At 43.1% G+C, this 25,615-nt stretch overlaps 1 protein-coding gene across 1 annotated transcript; it reads left to right on the top strand.

The window, feature by feature from the left end:
• Positions 1 to 274: 274 nt before the first annotated feature.
• STAG3 (STAG3 cohesin complex component) lies at positions 275 to 25,615 on the top strand (the record flags this gene model as incomplete). The annotated part of the gene is made up of 33 exons (XM_084250165.1): positions 275 to 444; positions 1,376 to 1,478; positions 1,870 to 1,986; positions 5,938 to 6,034; positions 7,251 to 7,327; positions 7,648 to 7,852; positions 8,248 to 8,399; positions 10,681 to 10,754; positions 11,559 to 11,682; positions 12,158 to 12,256; positions 13,055 to 13,134; positions 13,445 to 13,552; positions 13,794 to 13,908; positions 14,070 to 14,175; positions 14,336 to 14,439; positions 14,708 to 14,800; positions 14,914 to 15,003; positions 15,258 to 15,458; positions 15,552 to 15,622; positions 15,726 to 15,813; positions 16,260 to 16,340; positions 16,422 to 16,514; positions 16,646 to 16,814; positions 16,928 to 17,064; positions 17,844 to 17,945; positions 18,447 to 18,595; positions 18,832 to 18,960; positions 19,057 to 19,214; positions 21,104 to 21,275; positions 21,519 to 21,620; positions 21,917 to 21,989; positions 23,375 to 23,566; positions 25,580 to 25,615. The coding sequence occupies 33 exons, from the start codon at positions 275 to 277 to the stop codon at positions 25,613 to 25,615; spliced, it is 3,867 nt and encodes a 1,288-aa protein (XP_084106291.1).

Below are 25,615 nucleotides of genomic sequence, written 5' to 3'. Positions count from 1 at the left end.
TCTGTAATGTGTGCGCTGTTTCCCCGCACCAGCCAGTGCACACCAGAAACCTCCGGAGAGGCCCTGCTCCGTGCCTGGAGAGCGATTCCTACCCCTGGTCGGTGCGGCGAATGGGGTCTTTACTACCCCACGCCTTAGGTCAAGACTGGCTCATTTTTCGTGGGGTGTCCCCCTTCCAAAGCAGCTCCCTTGGAGAGAAAGAGGGTGGGGCAGATGGAGAAGTGGGGTGGCGCATGGAAGCCCTTTTCTCTCTTTCTCCCCAAGCTGGACGACCATGCCCACCCTGCGGTCCTCCTCCCGGCTGCATAGCTCCTCCTCGCCGAGCAGTGTGTCCTCGCCGCTGCGGCGGGGGGCGGCGGGCGGGCCGCGGCTCTTGTCTGCGTCTTCTGGTTCCTCTCTCGGTGTGCTCTGTGATGACAGGGACTCGGACCAGACTTTGGACGGGTGAGTGGGGTTGGCGAGAAATTAGGCAACTTTCTCCAGTCTGGGGGTGAAGATGAGAGAACGTAAGAGATGCTCTAGTGGTTTAGGACACTGACCCCCCCTCCAGCTTTGCCATGCGTGGTGGAGGCATCCAGAATAACACATCCTGTTCTAAATCATCCAAGTTGTCTAAATCTTTCTGGAACATCTTCATGTGCTCAGTGTGTATACCCTCTGGTGGGAGCTGGGAAGCAAGGGAAGAAGAGTTCTTCTTGATAGTTACCTGACAAATAGTACATGCACTTTTAGTTGGATTCCTGGCCTTCGCTTATTTGGGACTCAGATTCCTCTGTTCTTCTCTGTTGGGTTTATGAGTTCATTCTGTGAGGAAAAAAATAGTGTATCTTTTTTAATCTTTACAGATCACAGTGTCATACAAGATCTCATTTCACCCCCTAGTGATTTTGACTGCCCTTCTGAACTATTCCTGCTTTTGTCAGTGCTGCTGTTGGGAACCGTAGTTTATCTGTGTTAGACACTTAGCTCTCATAAGTGACGGGTGATTGTTTCATGGGGTGAAATTTAACTGCAGGTGCATGTTAATCTGTCTTTTTTTTTTTTTGAGCCACATGATTTTTTCTCCACAGCAGAGAGCCCTCTGCCAGCTTAAGTGAATATTACTTGATTCTTTTAGTCATAGAAAATATTAAGAAAGAGTTGACCTTCACCCACCTCAGTGCCTCATTTTTCTTCTCCATTGCTTCAATCAAGTGAAAGTTTTCCTTTGTTTCTATTTCCCTGGTAACAGTAAGCTCATCTCTTAAAGAAAATGTAAATATATTTTTCTCACAGAGAGGGGCCATGGTTAGAGACAAAGAGAAATTATAATGCAACTGCCCTTTTCCATAAAGGGACTAGGTATTGTATCTAAGAAGAACCATCTCCCTCACAGGGATAGTGAGTCTTTGTCAGCTGATGAAGGTAGTGACTTTGAAGATAGCTGGAGACGCAATGTGAAGAAGAGAGCAGCAAAACGACCGCTCAAGACAACCCCAGTGAGTCAGTTTTGTTTTGTTTTGTTTTTGAACCTGGTCTGGGAAATGGCAAAAAACAAAACAAAAACAACTCAACTCAAAGAAGCATAGGCAATGTTAAATGAAGGATAAAACTTAAAAAATGCGAAGGGATGAAAGAAGAAAGAGGGCAAATTTTGAAGAAAAAAGAATAGGAGGAGAGGATAGCTGGACATAGAGGAACAAGAATGGAGTTAAGGAATTTTTAATTGTAAAATAAATTGTAAAATAAAAAAATACAATTATTTCAGATTGGAGTCAGAAACACTGCTATGGTATTGGCAGTTTAAGTAAGCCTACTTGTGTGATAAAACCAAGTATTTACTTTGCTTTCACCTGTAAGAAACGTTTCAGATCTGTGCATCCTTACTAGGTGGCAAAACAACCAAAGAAGGGGTCCCGAGTGGCACGTGGTCATGGTCAGAAAGAGGCAGAGCCACCAGCCAGTGATCTCTTTGATGCTGTGAAAGCTGCCAAAAGCGACATGCAGGTAAATGAGAGTCTCACTTGTTTCTGGATACCACCTCACCCTTTGTAGGGGGGAAATATTAGGACAACTGTCTACAAATTTGATGTAATGTGGATATTTTATAATATACTGTAGTGAACATAAGTGAACATGATGTGTATCAGGAAAGATAGTAAGACCTTTGGGTGATACAAGGTGAGCTTGGATGAGAGAAAATGTTCCTAAAATTATCACAGAACAAGATCCATTTTGCCTTTGTTGATTAGTGGCGGAGGCAAGGAGACACACTGGATGATCTAGGGAGGAAACTTTGATATGGGTGGCAGCTTGTTCAGCCCTGTCACTTTTTTACTCCACTTTGACAATTATACCTACTTCTTCCCTCTCCCTACATTTCTTTTACTATAATTTTACAATTCTCATGCCATCTCTAAGTGTATAAGGTTTATATGGTAGTTTAAATTTTAGTGATCATTTAGATTTCTCTGGCTCAAGAAATGAAATGTTAATAATGCTGTAGTGGCCCTTAATATATAATCTTCCTTTCACTCTACCCTTACAACCCCCTCACCACTCAGAGGTAACCACTAGACTGAACTATCTATTAATCATCCCATGTCTTTCATTGTAATTTTATCACCAATGAATGTGTCCTTAATTTCTATAAGTAAATGGTTCTTTATATAGTATTTTATAGTTTTTACAAGTGTTTTAAAAGTTTCAGCCATGTGGTATTTTTCTATTTGTATTTTTATTTATTTCTAATTTTATTGCATTGTAGTCAGACGATGTAGACTTTTGAAAACTATGGAGACCAGGGCCTCCCCGGTGGCGCAGCGGTTGAGCGCTGGGTTGCGAAGCTGCCCACGGCCTCTGCGGCGCCGGTTCGATCCCCAGCTGCTCCCCGGCCACCGGAGGAGGGTCCCACATGGCGCGCAGACCTCTCCTGCCGCCTGCTGCTCCCCTCAGCAGTGTACTTCGGTCCTTCTGCCTGCTCTGCTCCCCGCTCTGGCTCTGGTGAATTCTCTCACCCTCCCGCGCTTCTGACTGTACCCAGTGCATGTATAAACAAAAAACAAACAAATAAATAAATAAATAAACATGCCTCTATTAAAAAAAAAAGAAAGAAAACTATGGAGACCAGATTTATGACTTAGAATTTAGCATCAGTTACCAAAATATTTTACACATGCTAAAGAGGATATATGTTCTCCAGTTGCTAGGTACAGTGTTGCCTTGGGTGAGATCAAAAGTGTTAATAATATGTTAGTATTTCTACTAGTTTTATTGGTCTTTGTATTTTTGTCTGCAATCAATTACAGAGCGAAATGACTTTTTTCGATTACTGTTTTTGTATTAAAGCCCATCTTTACCTTAAATATTGTTTTGTTTCCTGGTAGCCTGTACTGTAGATGTACTAAATTTTACTGTTAAATACTCATGATGCTTTATGGTTTAAGACAAATTGTTTTATATTTAACATACCTACAATAGCTTCATTTTTGGTTAGAAATTGCCTAGTGTCTTTTTCTGTCCTTTTACTTTCAACCTTTCTGTGTATGTTGGGAGTCTGTCTTTTATATACAGTATTTCTGGATTATGTTCTTGAATTAGGTTGCCAATCTGTCATTTAACCACAGAGTTTGATTCTTCTTTATTGATTGTCACTGCTGATATATTTGAATGTTTCTACCATTTTATGTGCTTCACTTTACCTTACCTTTTCTGTTTCTTTTTCTCCTTTGTTTTCTTACTTTTGCATCTCTAGTGTCTACAGAGGCCTACCCACATTTTAATTCCAGTTTACATGTACTTTGCATATTCAGTATTTTAGTCCTGTCCACTCCCCCTTCCCAACAACTTAGACATTACTGTTTTATAGTGTTTGTTTATACTTACCTACATATTTATCATTTTCTTTGTTCATCATTCCTTTGTCCTCAAATCACAAAACTTCCATACAGAATTTTTTCTTGCTGTCAAAAGTTTCTCCTTTAAATTTTTCTTTAGTGTTCATTAACATGCTCATCTTTTCTTTGTATAAAATTTTTTATCCTTGTTCTTAAAGATTGCTAGGTATAAAATTCTAAGATGACCTTTTTTAATGTGCTGAAAGAAAAGAGATTATTCCATGCCTTCTATTGCTATTCTTTATTGCTGCTGAAAGTCACTTAGCTCATATTAGCTAGTACAACAATTTGTAGTGATGGAAATAGTCTGTATCACTACTGCCTAGAACATTATCTTCTAGCCATATGTGGCTATTGAAATACTGAAATTTGACTGGTATAAGTGAAGAGCAGAATTTTTATTTGATTTCTTTTTAATAGCTGCATGTGATAGTGGGCTAATGTATTAATGCAGAGATAAGTTGTAAATGTTTTCCTTTGTAACTTAAATGCAAATCCCTGTGAGTAATCTCCTTGTGCTATGACTGTTTTATCTGGTTTGCCTTTTTTGCTTTTATGTTCTGATATTGTATGGGGTGTTTTTAACCTGTAAAACTTCTTTTTATTTGTCATGCTTGTGATCTGTTAGCTTCCAGGCTTCAAAGACTGGTATCTTTCAACAACTACAGAAAATCCTTCTCAAATAATTGCCTCTTCCTCGTTCTTTACCTTCTTCTGGAATTCCATTAGGCATCATTAGAACTTTTCTATTCTTTGCATCTTTTATTTTTTTTTAAAGATTTATTTATTTATTTATTTATACAAGCACTGGATATAGTTAGAAGCGCGGGGAGCATGAGAGAATTCACCAGAGCCAGAGCAGGGAGCAGAGCAGGCAGAAGGACGGAAGTACACTGCTGAGGGGAGCAGCAAGCTGGCGGCAGGAGAGGTCTGCGCGCCATGTGGGACCCTCCTCCGGTGGCCAGGGATCAGCTGGGGATTGAAATGGCGCTGCAGAGGCTGCGAGCAGCTTCACAACCCAGTGCTCAACCGCTGTGCCACCGGGGAGGCCCTCTTTGCATCTTTTGTGTTGATGAGACCTCCTCTATGATCGTTTCTCTATGGAAATTATTTCTCTTTGTCTTTCTTACCAACATTTGGATATTTCTTTGGTTTCTTTTGCTCTATTGTTTTCTTATGCATTCATTGAAGTTATAAATATTATTATATGTTCTGTATCTGTAAATTTTGTTTGGTTCTTTTTCAAAGTCATTCTATGTTCTAGCTTCTCTTTAATCAAAACTTTATAATCTGTGATAACCTTAATGTCTAAAATCTGTTACTATAATTCTCCTGATAATTACTATGAGCGGCTCATTTCCCATGGAGCTCAATGTGTTGGAATTCTTTGGGGCGTGAATGAAGGTGGGTTTTTCAGAGAAGAACTTGTATTTGATTCTGTGAGTTGCATGGGAACACTCTGCAATTATTTTTAATTGAATTTTCTACTTGAGATTATTCTGATGATGTAGGTAGTATAGATGTTGACTCAGGTCCAGATCTGAGAGATGCCTTATGGTTCTAAATTCTCAAGGGAGAATTCTTTTTTTTCCTCCAACCCACACTAAGAGCATAACTAGCTAGTTATCTTACTGTCCTCTTCTGACCTACAAGTTTATTTCTCATTCTTGGCTTCCTGAGGGTGACTCTTTACAGGATCCAGCTTTATTCAGGAGCCTCCTTTGGACTATTTGTCTTGAAAAGACCGCGAAAAGACCGCTGGTTCTGTCCCCTTTGCTTTTCATCCCTTGCAGCAATCTGGACAGAAAGGCAGGGTTTGAAGGGTTAATGTAAACCCTAGGTTCAAAAAGTCAGCTCACTTACATTCCAAGATTGCTACCTTCACTTAATTTCTTGCCTATATGAAATTTCTGTCTTTTTTTTTCCCCATGTTCAGTAGTGTATTTTAAAAGTTGTTTTTAATATTTTAATCAGACGTTTACATGCTTCTGTTAGATTTTCATATGTAATTTCTAGTCTGTCATATTGTCAAAAACAGCAATCATCTGCATTGTTTTCCTAGTCTCTGGTAGATGAGTGGCTCGATAGCTACAAGCAAGACCAGGATGCAGGATTCTTGGACCTCATTAACTTTTTCATTCGCTCTTGTGGATGTAAAGGTGAGGAAAACTGCAACCTCTTTTGGATCCCCATACTTTTGCTCCTATGTTATGAAACTTTTTTTCACTTAAATGAGTAGGTAGGGCCTCCCTGGTGGCACAGGCAGTTGAGCGCTGCACTGTGAAGCTGTTCACAGCCTCTGCAGTGCGGATTCGATCCCAGGACCGCCTGGTGAGAATCCCACATGGCGAAGCAGACCTCTCCTGTCGTGCCTGCTGCTCCCCTCAGCAGTGTATTTCATCAGTTTGCCTGTTCTGTTCCCTGCTCTGTCTCTGGTGAATCCTCTCACCCTCCGCTATATCTGGCCTGTACCCCAACTCTTGTATAAATAAAACAAATCTTTAAACATAAATGAGGGGGCTTCCCCTGGTGGCTCAGCAGTTGAGCGCTGGGCTGCATAGCTGCCCCCAGCCTCTGCAGCGCCAGTTAGATCCCTGGCCGCCAGGGAGGGTCCCACATGGCACGGCAGACCTCTCCTGCCACGCCAGCTGCTCCCCTTAGCAGTGTACTTCGTTAGTCTGCCTGTTCTGCTCTCCGCTCTGGCTCTGGTGAATTCTCTCGCCCTCCCGCGCTCTGACTGTACCCAGTGCTTGTATAAATAAATAAATAATTTTTTAAAAAATTAAAAAAATTAAAAAAAATAAGTAGGCAAATGCATTTTCAAAATAAAAGGTGAAGGGAAGGGATAAGAAAAGTTGCACTTATTTAACTAAATTTTTGATTGGTAAATAGGGAATTGATCCAGGAGGGAATTATGTTGGGGCAGTCATGCTAATGTGAAAATGGGCCCTCACACACACTTTAGTCTTCATTTCTCTAGGTGAAATTATCCTTTATTTTCTTATTTTTTCTCAGCCACTTTGTCACATTTTTCACTGAAGTTTCAGGTTCCCAAAGAGCATGACCTAATTTATTGGGGCAGCTAGTCTCAGGCAGGTTTTATTATAAGAATCCAGAATCTGTGTGATTTTACTGCCTTTTCTATTTGTTTTTAACCATAGTTTTTCACTATTTGATTCCTTCAGGTGTTCTAGGGAGGTTTCTTCTAGCAGATACACAGTTAGCTGGTGGCAGATTAAGGCTAGGGTTTAGGTTTTCTAATTCCTCACATAGGCTCTTTTTAGAAGGTTCCCTGTTCATCTTAAGTTGTATATGTAAATGGTCATGGTGTGCTGTTATTTTTCTTATACATGTTTCATCTTTTCCATTCCTCAGGCACTGTGACCTCTGAAATGTTCAAGAAGATGTCCAACTCAGAAATCATCCAGCACCTAACAGAACAGTTTAATGAGGTGGAAGAAGAAAATCAGGAGCCTCTTGCCCCTCATATTTCAAAATACAAAGTCCACTATTCCCTCTATGATTCTGGGAAGTAGAATAGCTTTTAGAAGGAGGAGCTGAATATCTTGGAGGACAAAGAGGACTGATATATCTAAACATGCTTCTAGAGTTGAAAATACCTGGAAATGAGGAATAACAAAAATATATTTTTACTGTATTAGTGGGTTTTGACATCCAAAGTACCTATGGTTTTGCAGACCTGGTAATATCTAACTTTTTTTTCTTTAAACCTGGTAATAACTTTCTCATCCTTTTCATAAATCCTTTCTAGGACTCAGGAGACTATCCTCTGACAGCTTCAGGTCCATCCTGGAAGAAGTTCCAAGGCAGCTTCTGTGAATTTGTTAAGACATTGGTCTATCAGTGTCAGTATAGCTTCCTTTATGATGGCTTCCCTATGGACAACCTCATCTCCCTGCTCACTGGCCTCTCAGACTCCCAAGTCCGTGCCTTCCGTCACACTAGCACCCTGGCTGGTGAGCACTTATTTTCATTTGTAAATGCTCTATTGGGAATTGATTAAATTTTCTTTTTTTCTCCAGTCCTGGGTCTTCTCTCCTACCTGGGATCATAGCTGTGTTTCAGGGTCATGCTGCTTTTATACCTAATCTCAAAACAGTTTCTCACTAGTGGAACTGTTAAAAGGAGTGGGTCATGATAGAAATTTCCAGAATTAATATCTTTCTCATAGCTCATCACTGGGAATATGCTAAGAGTTAAAAGGAGCCCAAAAAGTTTGGGAGATTTTAGGATTTTAGGGTCGCCTGGCTCTACTCATTTTTATTGGACTTTGTTTCCTTCTTTTCTGAACTTGTCCTCCCTTCTCTGACTTAAGCAATGATTCCTTTATCTTGTTTTTCCTGACTCAAAGCCATGAAGCTAATGACCTCCCTAGTAAGGGTTGCCCTCCAACTGAGTCTACACAAAGATAACAATCAGCGTCAGTATGAGGCTGAGAGAAACAAGGCACCAGAGCAGAGAGCACCAGAGCGGCTGGAGAGCTTGCTAGAGAAACGCAAAGAGGTGAGTTGTTCCCTGCCTCTTCCCTCCTCCCTCCCCCAGCTTCCAGCCACTGTTGCTGCAGCCCTGTCAGTTGCCAAATGCTTCTCTGTAGTAAGGCACCAGCCCCCCAGCAATCTTTCAGATCATAAATAATAGAGCCCAGGAATGGTTTAATAGATCCATCCTGTCAGAGGTCATGCTCACTTGTTTCTGGCATGTGGGCCAAATAAAGCATTTCTAATTTAGAGTAAATTTTAGTGTTCTCTGTAATTCTTTGCTCAGTTTCCATTGTCTGCATTCATTATCAGAAGTGTTTGAGTGCTATAACTGCATCTCCTGCGAGGAGTTAAGTTTTGACTTTCTTGTATAGTATTCAGGTCACTGCTGCATGCTGTATAACTGAAGACTAACCAGTAACAAAGGAGGCCAAGTTTTCAATGAATGGAAGGGGCACAGACCATTCAGCCACTTAAATCCTGTTTCAGTTAGTTACTACCTTTATGATCTTATATAATTTTTCTAAGCTTCAGTTTTCTTTCCTTTGAAAAGGGGATAATTCTACCTTTTTGTTAAGATTAAATGAGATGATAAATGAATTGACTAGCCTGTTATATAGTAGGTGTTTGCTTTGTTTTCTTTTGAACTTACAGAACCCCAGAGGACATAAACTCTAACAAAATCTTTTATTACACTGATTAAACCTTCAAACAGCCATGCCCATTATGAGACTTAATGTTAATTTCCCTACTCTCCCTTAGTATCTGAGGGGTCCTTCATCGTGCATAACTATATAAAGGGCTTTAACCAGCCCTCACCAAAGATTTCTTTCATGCTAAATCATTGTTTCTCTCACTCTCTTTCGTTGTTTTCACTGTCAGTGTGATCCTAAAGCTTCATGTCTGAGATCTTAAATTACATACACAAGAGTGAGTCTGTTTTTGGTTTCTCTAGACTCTTGCCTCATCAATTATCATTTCTCCTTTTGTCTTTTATCTCTCCTTCCCCGCTGTTTTCTTCTCTCCACTTAGACATGTATATAGACCTTTGAATTGTTCTTTTACTCCTGTCCTCTACATGCTAAACAATTTCTATCCATGCTTTTAGGGTAGTGTTTTATTACTACCATAATATCCAGCTGAATCTTTTTTATTACCTAACATCTAATCCCATTTTTATTTGAAATTAATCTCTCCAAACCAGTGTGACTTTCTAATCCCTGTTAGAGATTTCTCAATCTTCCTTTTCCAAATTTATATAGAATTTCATACTGATAAAACTTTTATCCCCTATACTTTCTCCTTTGTTTTCTTTTAAAATGAAATTTTTAAGCATTCAAAACATAGAAACAGAGCCTGGTAGAATGAACACCACATACAAATTATGTAGATTTGGCAACTAATATTTCACTATTTTGCTTCATCTTTTTTCTCTCTTTTGCTATTTTATAGTGTTTAGACATAATGTTATTTCAAACTAAAAATTTAAATGTGACTTCTAAAAAATGGCGTGTTCCTACATAATCCCAACATCATTTTCAAATGCCAAAACATTCATGATTCCCTGATATTTTTGTAATCCCAGTTCATATTTCAGGGTTTACACAATGCCCTTTATAGCTGGTTAATTCCAGCCAGGATTTAATTGGGTATTATGCATTGCATTTGGTTGCTATGTTTAAATCTCTTAATATTACACGAAACTTCTGTCTCCATTTTCCCCCAATATATTTATCTATTGAAGAAGGTCAGTTGTCTTACAAATATTTCTTTATAATTCTGCTTTCTTGGTATCTGTTACTTATCAAATCCAGAGTTTCTCAGTAGTATTGACAATGAGGGACTATCCTGGTATTACAGGATATTAGCATTCCTGGCCTTTACCCACTAGGTGACAGTAGAGCCCACCCAGATATGACAAAAATATCTACAGATATTGTTGTTTTGTAGCCAATTATGCTCCCAGGTGAGAGCCACTTCATTCTTTTTTTCACTAGTTCCATTTTTATCAAACAAACTGCATTGGTTAAAAATTCATTTTCCCAATTATAGCAAAAACATATGTAACTGCCAACTAGAGCCTCTGAGTAGCCAGAGGGCCAAATAACGAGACAAAAGGAGGTTATTTTTTCCAAAGAGAAATCCCTGAGGCATTAGTTGACTGTACACCTTCTTCCAAAATTTGGTTTAAAAGGGAACATATAGGACACTAGAGGTTCAGACTGTGTTCTTTTATGAATAGAAATTGTGCAAAGTCCTATTATTGGGGTCTGTGAGAGAGTGACCTGTTTCTTCCTGTCCTCCAGCTCCAAGAGCATCAAGAGGAGATTGAAGGGATGATGAATGCCCTCTTCAGGGGTGTCTTTGTGCATCGGTACAGGTGAGTTAACAGATTTCCCTTGTTGGAACAGCTGGTCCTTGTTTATGGTGTCTGTGGAAGTAACAGGGTTCCTTCCTCACCCTTATTTATTTGGTTAGTCCCAGAGCTGGAGCACAAACTCTAACAGCAAATGTTTGAAGTTAGTAAGGCTTAGTTTATCCCCACCTACAAAAGGATCTTGTAAACACCTCTGGGAGAGAACATAAGAGGATAAGGCATTGCTGAATAGTAGTCTGTTCCACCTTTGCCCAGGACTTCCCCTCCCCAACCCTTTGGGTGGAGACTTGAGAGGACTAGCGCAGAGAGCCAAAGGCAGGGCTTTCTGAGGGATGTGTGCAGCATGGAAAGCCTTTTCCTAGCCTAACCTGTTATTTCACTGTGCTGAAGGCAAGGCACTTTTATACTGTTTACTGAACTGATAGAATTAAGTTAAAAAGAATATCTGTATTTGTTTCTCACTCTTACTTAGAGTTCAACCTCTGCCTTTCCAGAACCTTCCAGCTGGTTTAATATTCATTTGGAGTAAAATTAAAACACACACACATCCACACACAGTTTGGTAAACAGTTAAGTTACCTTTCAAAATCAGTTTTTAAAGGGATGCAGAGGGTAAATTTGTCCAGTACATGGCTGGTTCGACTAGTTTATGGGCCGGTTACAGAATGAAATCAGTTGCTTTATATACATACATACACAGGTATATAATATATTTTCTTCAAAAATGGAAAAGACATGGAGATATCTGGAGGATGGAAAATGAGTTTGGAGAGAAGATGAAAAGAGTCCATTTATCTCTCTGCCTAGGGATGTCCTTCCTGAGATCCGTGCTATCTGCATTGTGGAAATTGGGTCTTGGATGCAGAGCTACAGTACCTCTTTCCTCACTGACAGCTATTTAAAATATATTGGCTGGACCCTGCATGATAAGGTGAGGGGGAGTAAGTCTTCTTTCACTTTATGCTCTCATCCTCTTCCCTATCCTAGGATTCTTCAGCTTTTCCTGCTACTTTATATGTTCAATTAGTTTAATCAGTGATCAGGGTATTGAATCTCAGAACTTCCCCCAAACATTGGGGGAGGTAGCATAAAGTAGAAGAGAGAAAGACATATTCAGGAAATAGAATGCCCCAAAACCAGAGGAGAGAGAAGAAAGACTTTCCCATCAAAAAGACAAAATTTTTGATGGATTGGTAAAAGAAGTGTGGGGTTGGTAGCCAAAAAATCCATTTCATCATGATTGCTGAATTCTACTGTAGTTCAAAAATGGTTTCTTAAAAAACAAAAGATTGTCAGAGTTCCTGGACTAGAGGACATAGGCTTAGAATGAGTGACTTGAAAGGGGAGGGTAGAAGCCCAGAGATGAGTAGAGGAGCAGTCAGTCATATCTTCATTCTCTTCAACAGCATCGAGAAGTCCGTTTGAAGTGCCTGAAGGCTCTGAAAGGATTGTACAGCAACAGGGATCTGACCGCACGCCTGGAGCTCTTTACCAACCGCTTCAAGGTAAAATTGAGACAGTGTTGCTGGGTTGGGCACTTTGTTTGGATCCTTTGTCCCCCCTTATGTCTTCATTTTTATTGCTCTCATCTGCCTATAACTATCCTTCTACATCATCTTTAACATCCCCTTTTTAGGAATCTCTAAAATTCTTTTTTTTTTTTTTTTTTAAGATTTATTTATTTATTTATACAAACACTGGGTACAGTCAGAAGCGCGGGAGGGTGAGAGAATTCACCAGAGCCAGAGTGGGGAGCAGAGCAGACAGAAGGACCGAAGTACACTGCTGAGGGGAGCAGTGGACGGCAGGAGAGGTCTGCGCGCCATGTGGGACCCTCCTCCGGTGGCCGGGGAGCAGCTGGGGATCGAACCGGCGCTGCGGAGGCTGCGGGCAGCTTCGCAACCCAGCGCTCAACCGCTGCGCCACTGGGGAGGCCCTCATTTTTTTTTTTTTAAGATTTATTTGTGCATGCATACAAGAGCTGGGGTACAGGCCAGCGATGCAGGGGTTGGGGGTGGTGAGAGAATTCACCAGAGACAGAGTGGGGAACAGAACAGGCAGACTGACTGAAATACACCGCTGAGGGGAGCAGCGGGTGAGACAGGAGAGGTCTGCCACGCCATGTGGGTATCTCCCTGGCCCGCCGGGAATCAAACTCAGGATCAAATTCATGCTGCAGAAGCTGCACATTGCTTCATATTGCGGTGCTTAACCCCTTGTGCCACCAGGGATGCCCCGGAACCTCTAAAATTATAAAGGAACATGATGTTTGGGGATGGTTACTATGAGGTTTCTCTTTGCAGGACCGAATGGTTTCCATGGTCATGGACAAAGAGTATGATGTGGCAGTGGAGGCTGTCAGATTACTAATACTTATCCTTAGGTGAGTTCTGGGAAGTGGGGAGGCAACCATCTCAGATTTTTCCTTCCAGTTTTACACAGGTCCTTCCAGAGTCCTGTCTTTTCACCTATCCAGGTGATGTACAGTTTGAAAGATAGAGGCCATCTCTGACTTGCAAGATCTCTGAGAGGAAAATTTTCTCTCTTCTCTAACTTTCCATCTTTCCCTGTCTTCCATTCTTTATTTAAAAGCTACTTGTGAGTTAATCCTTGTTTTTACTTTGTTTTAGGCCTCAGCTGTTCTAGAAGAAGATATCCATCCCCACCTACTCTTTCTCCTTTTCTCTTGGCAGGAACATGGAAGGAGTGCTGACAGACGCAGATTGTGAGAGCATCTACCCTGTGGTCTATGCCTCCAACCGAGCCCTGGCCTCTGCTGCAGGGGAGTTTCTGTACTGGAAGTAAGTGGGGCTCATTCCTTCTTTTAATACAGCCTAGGTGGTTTCCTCTCCCTCATGTGCTGCTGCTCTTCCTAATGACTCCCCTTACCTATTAAGTGTCTTTTGGTGTCTCCTTTCCCCTTCCACTTTTTCATACTTTCTTTAGCTCTACTTCTCTTTTCCATTTATACCTTTCCTTGAGCTGTTCCTTCCCTCCATGGTGACTGTTATTCTTATTTCCGCCCCTGCTTTATTTTACCAGGCTCTTCTACCCTGAGTGTGAGACAAAAACCATAGATGAAAGAGAGCGACGCCGCAGCCCACGTGCCCAGAGGACTTTCTTTCACCTTCTGCTGTCCTTCTTTGTGGAGAGTGAGGTAATGTATGGAAAGGAGCTGTCTGGCTTTTGTGCATAAACCCTGTGGGTAGTGAAGTCTGGGATCTGGCACTCCAGGAAGAAGAAAAGCCATTCATCAGTAACCACTTACCAGAGTTTTTCATATGGTTTCAGTATCTTACTGTGCCCCTTCCTCCATAGCTCCATGACCATGCTGCTTACTTAGTAGACAGCCTGTGGGACTGTGCAGGGTCTCAGCTGAAGGACTGGGAGTGTCTGACAAGCCTGTTGCTAGAGAAGGACCAGAGTGAGTGTGACATGGTCGGAGTAGGGGGGATAAGGGAAGGAAAAGAAACCAGCAGATTTCTTTCCTGACTTGTAAAAATTGTAGGTGTTGTGGGCAGTCGGGAAGACTTGGAGGTAGAGGGTGGCTAATTTTTCATTCTGTTTTTCATCCTGCCACCCAGACTTAGGCGATGTGCAAGAGAGCACACTGGTAGAAATTCTTGTGTCCAGTGTCCGGCAAGCTTCAGAGGCTCACCCTCCTGTGGGTCGAGTCACCGGGAGGAAGGTATGATTTGAGTGGGTTAGGTTGGTTAGCAATGTTAAAACCAGACAGTTCATCCTTAAATTCAGTTATCCTTAAGTTGGGTTAAGGTGCTCCTCCTTCTGTCCCTCAATCTATTTCCAGAATAAAGGAAATCTGTAGGGACCTGCTGAATTTTCTCTTCCTTCCTAGGCAATAAGATTGTAAAAAGATAGGACACACACACACACTCCCTCTAAACTCAGTGTTTTTCCACTCCTTTCCCCCAACTCCCAAATGACTCTAATTCTAGGGCTTAACCCCTAAAGAGCGTAAGATCCAAACAGATGACAAGGTGAAGCTGACGGAGCACCTCATCCCTCTGCTCCCCCAGCTTTTAGCCAAGGTACGACTACCCTACCATTTAGCATCTGGAAAGGAAATGGTCTCGATGAGGAATAGGAATAAGAATTTGCAGTATATTAGTTGATAAACAGGTCTCCCTCTCAATCGCCACAGTTCTCAGCCGATGCAGAGAAGGTTGCTCCCTTGCTGCAGCTTCTCAACTACTTTGACTTGAACATCTACTGTACCAGGCGCTTGGAGAAGGTGAGGAAGAAGTAAGGTATGTTTCCTATATGTCGCTGCTCCCCGGATAGGGCCCAAGGTTATACTGCCAGTTTCTGGTTCTTCTCAAGCCCCGGGGTTCCAGAAAAATTTGTAAGCCTTCCCTTTCTCAGACTAGCTTATCCTAGAAGTCTCATACTTTCAACCCTGCTTATTATCTCCCCATTCTGCTCCACTCCAGAAGTGTCCTCCCCACTGCTTCCCCAAAGCACTTCTCCCACTTTGTTTCCACTCAGCATCTGGAGCTGCTCTTGCAGCAACTCCAGGAGGTGGTGGTGAAGCATGCTGATCCAGCAGTGCTGGAGGCTGGAGCTCATGCCCTCTATCTGCTCTGTAATCCTGAGTTCACCTTCTTCAGCCGGGTAGACTTTGCCCGCAGCCAACTGGTAGATCTGCTGACTGACCGCTTCCAGCAAGAACTTGAAGAGCTGCTGCAGGTAGAAGTAGGGATGAATGATGAGACGCTCCAAACTGGAGTCACAAAATGGGGAGCATGGAAAATCCCATTGTGGCCTTTCTTTCTTCCTCAGTCATCCTTCCTAGATGAGGATGAGGTATATAGTCTGGCAGCCACTCTGAAGCGCCTCTCTGCCTTCTACAAGTGAGCAGCTACCTCCTCCCCACTTTCCTGTTTCTCTTATTACCTGTAAGATTGATTCTTTTTGTTCTGTTCCAATGTAATGTTTCTTTCTCTTCTTCCCAAGTGCTCATGACCTAACTCGCTGGGAACTCTATGAGCCTTGCTGTCAACTTCTCCAGAAGGCTGTGGACACAGGAGAGGTTCCTCACCAGGTAAGTCAACAAGTTAGAGACATGGAGGCAGGAAAGGAGTCTGTATGGGTCCTGGGTCCTGTCCTAGGTGAGCAGTTCTTCCTGGCAAATCCAGTCCCTGAGGTGCAAACACAAGAGAGGAAGATCACATGTTGTTCCTTCCTTTCTGCTCTTAGAAGGTGCACTATACTTTCCAGTGCCTGAAAACAGCATCTTCTTTAGTTTCCTGAGAGTCAAGGATAATATTGAAGGATTCTAGATTTCAAATAAGTGTGAAGTATAGTCTTCTCTGAAGATTGTCTGAAATCAGTTCTAGCAGAAAAGGAATTGGATTTCCACAATCTCACTTTTTCTTTACTGTTTTTGTGTGCGGCCTGCACGTGCACACCTGTTTCTCCCTCTCCCTCCCTATTTCCCCCCCATTCTCCTGACCCACCCCTCATTTTTCTAACATTTGGTTGTTACAGGTGATACTGCCAGCCTTGACGCTTGTCTATTTTTCCATTCTCTGGTCACTAACCCACATTTCTGGATCGGATGCTTCCCAGGTAAGTGTGGATATGAGTGGGGGGATAAGAAAGGGGAAACCATTGGTTTCTTTCCTTCCCCTCAAGCCATTGTCTTCACAGAAGCAGCTGTTGAGTTTGAAGGGCAGAATGGTAGCCTTCTGTGAGTTGTGCCAGAGCTGCCTCTCAGATGTGAATCCTGAGATCCAGGAGCAGGTGTGTGTTACTCAAGGGAGACCTTGTAGTCAAGTCTTCCCCCATGGTCTGAGGAAACCCATTCTGTAGCTATGTGATTTCTATCTTGGTCAATATCTGTCCTTTTTAAGCGTCCTTTTTCTCCCCAACAGGCTTTTGTCTTATTAAGTGATCTACTTCTCATCTTCAGCCCTCAGATGATTGTAGGGGGACGTGATTTCCTTAGACCCCTTGTCTTTTTTCCTGAAGCCACTCTCCAGTCTGAGCTAGCCAGCTTCCTCATGGACCACGTCTTCATCCAGCCCGGCGAACTGGGCAGTGGTACAGGGACCATATCTGGGGCTCAGAATAGTTTGGGACTTGGGCAGGATATAGGTCAGGAGGCCTTAATCTGTGATTCTGATTTTTCCCATTCGGCCTTTGATACCTGGCAGGTGATTCCCAGGAGGATCATTTACAGATAGAGCAACTGCACCAGCGGCGCCGCCTCCTGGCTGGCTTTTGCAAACTGTTGCTTTATGGGGTGCTGGAGATGGACGCTGCCTCAGATGTTTTCAAACACTACAACAAGGTACAGCTGCACACAACCCTGACTTCATTTGCTATAATGCTACAGAAAGGAGAGTGGGGGAGATGAGGGTGAGATAAGGGCATCAAGCTTAAAGGAGGAAGAGGTGGGGACAGGATTTTAGAATAAAGGGACAAAGTGATTTAGTAGTAAATGGTTATAGGGGAGAAACTGTTAGGAGGAAGAAATTCTTTCTAGGGGAAATATCTTACTCTTCCTTTTGTACGTATACATAGCTGTATATGTACGTATGTATATTTTTCCTGTGGTGAAACCTAGTCTGTAGAACAGAGTAGTGTATCAAAGGAAAATAAAAAGAATGGAAATGGGTTCAGGACTCACAAGATACCTAGGTATGTACCTTAGTTTCCTCAACCTGCCATTAGTTAATTCTGTTTACTGAGTACCTGTTACATACCAAGCACTGATGCAGGCACTACAGACACCAAGAACAAAGACAAATGTTCCTGCTTCATGGAGCCTCCATTCTAGTTGGGGAGAGACAAATGGCGGTGGCCTCAGTGCCGGAGGAGCGTGGGGGCACTGGCAGTCTGTCTCTAAGAAATGGGCTGAGGATAGGATATCTGCCCTTTTATTTTCCTAAACCCATTTCTTCTGGGGTTTGCACAGATTGGCTAGTGATGAGATCTTTGTCTGAGTTGTTTTGTGCTTAGATTCCTGTTTTCCTACTGAAAACACTTTGGGAAGGAGACATGATTAGGGAAGGAAGAAACTAAACAGTCTTCTCCTATGGTCAGACATCTTAATTTCCTTTCCCTCAGTTCTACAATGACTATGGTGACATTATCAAGGAAACATTAACTAGGGCAAGGCAGATTGACCGAGGTCATTGTTCCCGAATCCTGCTGCTGAGCCTCAAGCAGGTATTCCCTTCTGCCTGGAGTTCCTGAAATCTATGACATACCCTCTCTATAGTCCACATTCTATCCACCACTAGCCATTTAGAAAGTGAAATCTGTAAGAGCAGGAACTTTATTATTTATGTTGACTCTTACTTTGTGTGGCAGTCTCTTTCATAATTAGTAGATCCATAGAAAGTCTTTTTTTAACCAACGGGGTAATTTCCACCTCAACCCCAGAGAAAGTCAGATATCAGGACATGGGAGCACCAACAATAAAATAATAAAGAATTCCTAGTTTTCCTCATCCTCCTTCAATTACTAAGGACTTTTTTGTCATTTTAAAGCAGGGTAAAGGTTCTTTCTGCTGCAGAGAGTCAGGGAGAAGGGGCAGTTTCTTGGGAAGAAAGAAGTAGCAGAGAATATCCCAAGTCCTTTAGAATTTCTGGGAAGACAAGGGAACACTATGCTTCTCTATTTTCACTTATTCCTCCCTTTCCCAAATGCACGGTGTCTCCTGGACAGTTATACACAGAACTGCTACAGGATCAGGGGCCCCAGGGCCTGAATGAGCTTCCAGCCTTCATCGAAATGAGGGACCTGGCCCGGAGATTTGCCTTGAGCTTTGGACCCCAGCAGCTACAGAACCGTGACTTTGTGGTCATGCTACACAAGTAAGGAAGCACTGGTTGCGTGTCAAGTTGCTTGAATCTTCCTAAGAGAGCTGCATGGGAGTGCTGGGTGTGAGCTCATTAAGGAAGATAAGCATGTTCAGATACAAAATTAGGTTGGTGGATGGATGTGCTCTGGGAGATACTTGGGGATGGGGGAGGGTGTGCTGGGACAGATGCCTCAACCCTGGAGGGAAGTGGAAAGGAACTAAGTTTCTAAATAGTTTTGCTCCACCAAGGGAAGGCATCAAGTTCTCCTTGTCTGAGCTGCCTCCAGCTGGCTCCTCTGACCAGCCCCCAAACCTGGCATTCCTGGAGCTCCTTTCAGAGTTTTCCCCACGCCTCTTCCGTAAGGACAAGCAGCTACTGTAAGTGAGTGGGTGACTAAAGATGTGGATTAAGGAAGAAGGGCATGGTAAATGCCCAGTGACCACCTCAGCCTCTTCATCCCACCCTTTTCTTAGACTCTCCTACCTAGAGAAGTGTCTAAAGCATGTCTCCCAGACACCTGGCCATCTCTGGGATCCAGTCACCACCTATTGCCATTCCCTCAGCCCTGTAGAGAGCACAGTAGAAGCCATCCCTCAGGGCCACCCCCGCTCCAAGAAGAGGCGTATTGAAGGTATTGAAGGTACAGTGCTCTGTGTGTGTGTGTGTGTGTGTGTGTGTGTGTTTGGGAGTTGGCGGGGGTGGGGGGTGTCGGTGTGTAGATGTCAGGGGGCTCAGCACTACCTCTTTTATCTGCTGCCAAGGTAAGCAGCATATGGTCTTTTGCCTCCTTCAAACTTTTGCCTTTGGTCTAAAAAAATTTTGAGTCCTTTGTGTCATTAAGTTTATCTAGGTAACAAAGTTTATCTTAAACTTAAATAGCAAACCTCTGTGAAAAATCAAGTAGAAAATAATTAAAAACCAAAGATTGATCTAAGAAGTCTGTACATTTAGAATACCTTTCTGAAACCTCATGGCTATTTTCCTAATTTAAAAGATTTCTATACAGCCTTCATGGTCTATCTTTAGATGACTACCTGTCTTTTAATATACCTAAGGTTTTTAAATTTCTATAGTGATATGTTCTGTACCCCAGTTTCCAATAGGGATGTGTGGAGGCCTCCCCATACCACCCCATACCACCCCATACACCAGGGTGTCCAAGAATGCCACTCAATTCTGATTCTATCCACCCAGAGATAGCCTCAGATTCCATAGCTAAATGATTCAGTCTCCCAAGATTGCCTTTCACTTCAGATGCTGGTTGCAAGCCCCAGGCTGCCACCTTGTTCCTGACCAACCAGCTGCAGACTAAGGTTACCACCACCCCTTTTCACATTCCTGCCGACACTTGTTATTGTCTGGCTTTTTAATTTTGTCCATCTCCCAGTGGCGATGAATTGGTATCTCATTGTGGTGTAAATTTGTGTTGGCCAATATGTAATGTTGTTGCATATCTTTGCATTGTTGACTATTTGTAATATCGTCTTTGGGGATATTTCTGTTATTCTTTTGCTCCTTTTTAAATTGGGTTGTCTTTTGTTGAATTACAAAAGGTGTTTTTATATTAGATATAAATACTTTATTAGCTATATGACATACAAAAGGTTTCCCCCTTCCTGTGGGTTATCTTTTCATTTTTTTGGTGGTGTCCTTTTTAACACAAAAGGTCTTCATTTTGGTGAAACCCACCTTACTTATTTCATGTTATTAGTGTTGTTGATGTTATAGCTTAAGAAATCTTTGCCTAGTCCAAGGTTTGCCTAAACAGAGGGTTTGCAAAGGTGCACTAAAAAAGATGGGTTCCATTATTCATTCACTAGATATTTATTATGTACCTTGTGCTCAGTCTACAGAATGGGGGGAAAGACTAATGTCTGTTTCTTTAGAGAGTGTCAGGTAGTGAGTGATACATGCTAGGGGGGAAAGCATGGAAGAGGACAAGAGAATACTGGTGAGGTGGGAATTGCAGCCTTATGTGGAGTGATCGGAGGGAAAGCTCACAGAAAACGTGAGTGTTGGGCAAAAAACTGGATGTGGATATAAGATAGGGGAACTGAGGATGACTCCAATGATTTTTGCCTAACAAGTGGAAGGATGGAGTTAACGTCAACTGAGATGAGGAAAGCTGTGAGTGAGATGGTCAGGGCTTTGGTGTCCCCCTGTTCATTTAGTTGGAGACATTGGACAGTGTCTAACTGGGGATGGGAATATGTGTTCATCTGTCACTCTATGTCTGTGAGTTATATGTTTACATTTCTTTCCATCTTGTTTTCTGATCTATAAAGCTTCTTGGATAAATTCTAGATATAATTCTATAAGTCTTATATTTTAATATATAGGGCTATCCATTTAATATTATAGGGTTATGCTCATTTTTTAGTCCTAACATAATAAGGCCATGTAAGTTTTCCATTCTCTTCATTTTTTTCCCTTACAAAATCTTGAACAGGTTATGAAAAAATAAAAACATCTGTGGCAGCACTTGGGCTACTGTTAATATGTGCATCTGCTTCTTTGCAGGCCCTTCCAGACAGCACAGAGAGGACATCTCTTCACCCCAGGAAGAAAGCGTCCAGCTGAACAGCATCCCAGCCACACCCACCCTCACCTCTACAGCTGTGAAGTGTCGGCAGCCCCTGGCAGAGCTAGAAGAGATGGAAGAAGGAGGCTCAGAATCAGAGCTTGCCCAGAGGTGAGGACCAAGGGCAGATTCTGAGGTCTGTTTCTCAGTCTGGAGTCTTGCACTCTCCTTGCTGTTTGTGTTCTGTTGTTCCCTCTTGACACACTCCCTCATCTTGGGTTCATCTCCAACTTTTTTCCCTTTTTTTTTTTAACTTTAAATTTCCCCTATACTAAGTTGTGTTTTCCCTTTAACGATGCCCATCGCCTCCCCTTTTTCACCCTTTACTTTTATCCTCTACTTTGTTCCCAATAGCCAGCGCCTTTCAGGCACCCAGAGGTCAAGTTTCTCAAGTCCACAGCGTGTCCAGACTCCACTCAACCCTTCAGGTCCTGGTCTTGGCAACCGACTGACCCGGTGAGCTTTCTTCTTCATCTGCTGTCTTCACATCAGACCTCCCACCCACTCTGAAGGGATTCTCCCCTTATCTCCTGCTTCTTGCCTGGTGCTTTGGGGCTTGTTTTAACGACAGAATACTTCCAGGGTAAGTGGACCCCTAGTGTGTAAAACTGATAGAACTAGAGCTGCTCTTACTAAAGCAAGAGTGGGAACCAAGAGCCCTGCTCTACCTCCTGCCTCCCTTGAAGCCTCTGAGAAACTCAGGGGTCCTTAAAGAACAATTTGGAAACCTCCACTACTAACCGCTCTACCAGACTCAGCCTTATGGAAGAGGATGAAGAAGAGGACATTCAGAGGTTGTCAAGTGACGGATGGCAAGTCGCACAGGTGAGTGACCCCAGCATTGCTGTTCCCTCAAGAATCAAGCAGATATGAGAAAGAAATGAGTGATTCTCCTCTGTCAGTCATGACGATGCCCTCATCTCTGAAAGCTGTTTAGGATTTCTTAAAAAACTAAAGTAGGGATATTTGCAAGTCGCTATGCATTTTGCTAAGACTTTTATTTAAAGGAATAAAAATAAGATGTTTAAAATACCAAAAAGGACTGGGATTACACTTCTCACAATGCCCAAGTAAGCTTTAATCTGAATCTCCTAGGAATTGAAAGAAAGCCTATATTTAGGGATGAAAGGACATTAAGTTCAACCTTGCAGCCTGTTCAGACTACCATCTCCCCTTTCTGCCCCAGCTGACCTGTTTCCCTGGAAGGAAACACTGCCGGTCAGGCAGGAAAGCATGACATTCAGTCCCACCATTGTCAAGTTAGCTCCTTAGCCCTTTCAGACTCCTCTTTTTAAAAAATTGTTTTTCTCTAACATTTTTGGGGGGATTGGCATTGGCTTACAATAATGCATATGACTTGGGGGTATAGGTTTACACCTCTTCAGATGATGTTACAGTACCACGTCCACCCATCATCACCCACCATAGACTGTTGCGCGCCCCACTTTGATCTCTTCCCCCCACCCTCCTCTTTAATAGCCTCAATTCTGCATCCTTTTTTTTTCATTTTTCTAGGATTTGTTTTGATTTAGTTTTGTCTCTTCCTGTGTTTTGCCTCTGGTATTTGTCTTTTCTTCTGAATTATTTCACTTATCCTGATCCCCTCCAGTTCCATCCATGTTGTCAAAAATGGCAAGATTTCATTTTCTGGCTGAGTATTTCCAGCTTTACATGTGGACATGTGCTGCATCTTATCCACTCATCTGTTGTGGAGTACTTAGTCAACCTTCTCTACTTTCAAAAGGAGTTTTTACATGAAATACAAATGAAAACACCTTATAAGCAGAAAAGGGATATGTCTGCTGCTGTCATTCTGGTTCCTTCTCTGCTCTGTGAGGAGGGAGAAAGTTCAGAATGTAGCAGGGGAATGGTGGTCTGGTGCTCAGAAGGCAAACCAGACAATGAAATCTTCAAACTAGAGACTAGAGAGCAACTCCTTAGAATGAGGGGAAAATCCAGTTCTTTGGTCCCAGACTGAAGAAATCTAGGGGGCTCAGTTGGCAGACCAGGAGAGGACGGAGTTCTCTGATGGCTTTAGGATGTCTAGGCCTAAACATCTGTCTACCCTGCCTTGGCTGACCTTCCTTCCTTACTGCTGCAGTACATAGGGCCCCGGCATTTGTCTCTGTGAGACTGGCAAGGGAACTTTGTTGCTTGTGATGTGCTGGGAGTGGGACAAGACCTTTCTGACTTTTGACCCCTCTCTCTAGCAACTGAGTGGCCACTCTTCCCCCAGTGAGCATGGCCTGGATCTCTTAGATTCTACAGAATTGAATATTGAGGTGAGTGTCCGCAATATTGACTGCGAAGGTAGTTTAGGAGGAGTTGATTATCTCTGGGAGATGCTGGCCATGTACCTGTCAAATACTGGGAAAGGAAGGCCCTGGCCCACCTCCCCAGCTGTCTCCAGAGCTTTAGGAGTAGTGCTCAGGGATGCAGGAGAAGTTAGAATTGGAAAACCTGCAGTCATTTGCCCTTTGGTCTGTCATTTTATCTCTGTTTTTTCTCTTCACTTTCTCATCACAGGATTTCTGACAGAACGTGCGCTGCTCCCCGTCTCCTCTCCCCACCTCTATGACAGGACTACTTAGAAAAGAAAAACAGGAGAACAGAGCAAAAGGAACCATTGCTTTCAAGCCTCACCCCTGGTCTCTGAAGGGAAGGAGAGGAGGTCTTGCCTTCCTAACCTATCTCTGATGATGTTGGGATTGAGAATGAGAAGCCTTAGTTTCCTCACCCCACCAATACCCCACCTTCATTTTTCCTGACAAACCATGGCTCTGTCCCTCTGTTTGAGCAGAGTGCCTATTTCCTGCTGTCTTTGGGGGTGGGGGGACATGACATGAGTACTGGAGGGGAGCACTGCCTCCCCGTGTTGAATGTAAAGAGCCTAGTCGTTTTCCTATATTTTTGGAACATTTTCCCAGCCTCTTTTGTGCCCTAATGTTTGGCTCATTAAACATGTTGAACATCAGCTGGTTCACAGGGTGTGACTTGAAATTGTTCACCTGATGGGAGTTGGGTTCTTTGCTGGTTTATTAAGCCGCTCTGCCTGGCCCAGTGGCTCAGTGCCACACAGCCACCCTAGATGCTATATCTACTGGCCCTCGCGGCTATATTGCTGAGTAACTGCAAGACTGGGTGGGGCAGAGGCATCAGGGAGACCAGGCTGCCTTTGAGAAGTGTATCTCCTGGAAACAGTTGGAGCTGAGGAGAGCAGGTATTACTCTGGTCAGCTGCTTATCCCACCTATTCTGACGCCGGCCCAGGGCCATGTGTCCTGGCAGTTCTGTCAAGGATGCTCTGCAGGGGTGATTTCATGCCTCTGTCTCTTCTCTCAGTGCCGTCACCATCTCTCACCTACACTGCCCCAGAACCACCTCTGGAAACTCTGACTTGTTTGTTCTTGTTCTGCCTCTGAGCACCACCCACACCTTTGCTCTTTCCTGCCGACAGCAGTCACACACATGGAGACAGCAATTGTCACTTTGCAGCTGCTTTGAAAAACAGCTGACTACTGTCGTTGCGCTCTTCTGTGGTCTAAGGAACCTTCAGCCTCTCCCGGGCATCTGCTGTCATTTTAGGTTCTCTCTGTAATCTTGGAGGCTGAACCCAGCCACCCAGCTCATGGTCTGTGGAAGGAACTACAACTTTTATGACCAGATCACTGAAGCAAATGCATTTCTTTCTCTTTATCTCCCTCCCAGGTGAAAACTAGAAGTTTTTGAGTCTTTTAGGAAAGGCAGCCCGCCTGTGTTCTGCACGGTGGCTGACAGGGGGAATGGCTCCAAGGACCAGCGCCTTCAGTGAGGTGAAATACACCCACTAACTAAGGATCCAGGAGTGTAGAGAGTCCTGAGTTGATTAAATGTCAACCAAGCTGAGGGTGCTTCCTAAGATTAAAAGAGAAACTTGATTGAAAGTTCTGTATAAATAAGGAGATCTTTATGCAGCCAACTTAGGCCAGTGACTTGGACTGATTCCCAAGCTGAGAATCTCTGCGTGGTTTATGCCATGCTTCCCAATTCTTTGACTCACTTTATTGAGAGGTTGGTCTAGGTTCTCTTCCCTTGACCATGGACTGGGATTGTTTGAATCATAAAATATGGGAGAAGGGAAGTGCTGTGCCAGTTTTCCAGCCTAGATTTTAAAAACTGGCAGTTTCCACATTTCTTGGTATTTAATTACTCTCGGGCTGAGTTACCATGCTGTGAGAAAGCGTCCAGAAGCTACATGGGAGGCTCCATGTAGGTGTCTGCCCGCAGCCCTCACTGGTCTGAGCCTGCTTCCAGCATCAGCTGCCACCTTGCTTCAGATGCAAGTCAGATGATTCCAACACCCAGCTTTCTGCCTTGTAGCTGAGGCTCCAGTGTCAGGGAGTGGACACGAGCCATCATTTCTCTGTCCTTCCCCAGTTCCTGACCCAGAGAGTCCACAAGCATTACAAGTAG

Source organism: Talpa europaea (assembly GCF_964194135.1).
Source record: "Talpa europaea genome assembly, chromosome: 12".
Classification (NCBI taxonomy): Eukaryota; Metazoa; Chordata; class Mammalia; order Eulipotyphla; family Talpidae; genus Talpa; species Talpa europaea.
Note: the sequence above shows the minus strand (reverse complement) of the source record. Positions and strands in the feature narration are given on the sequence as shown.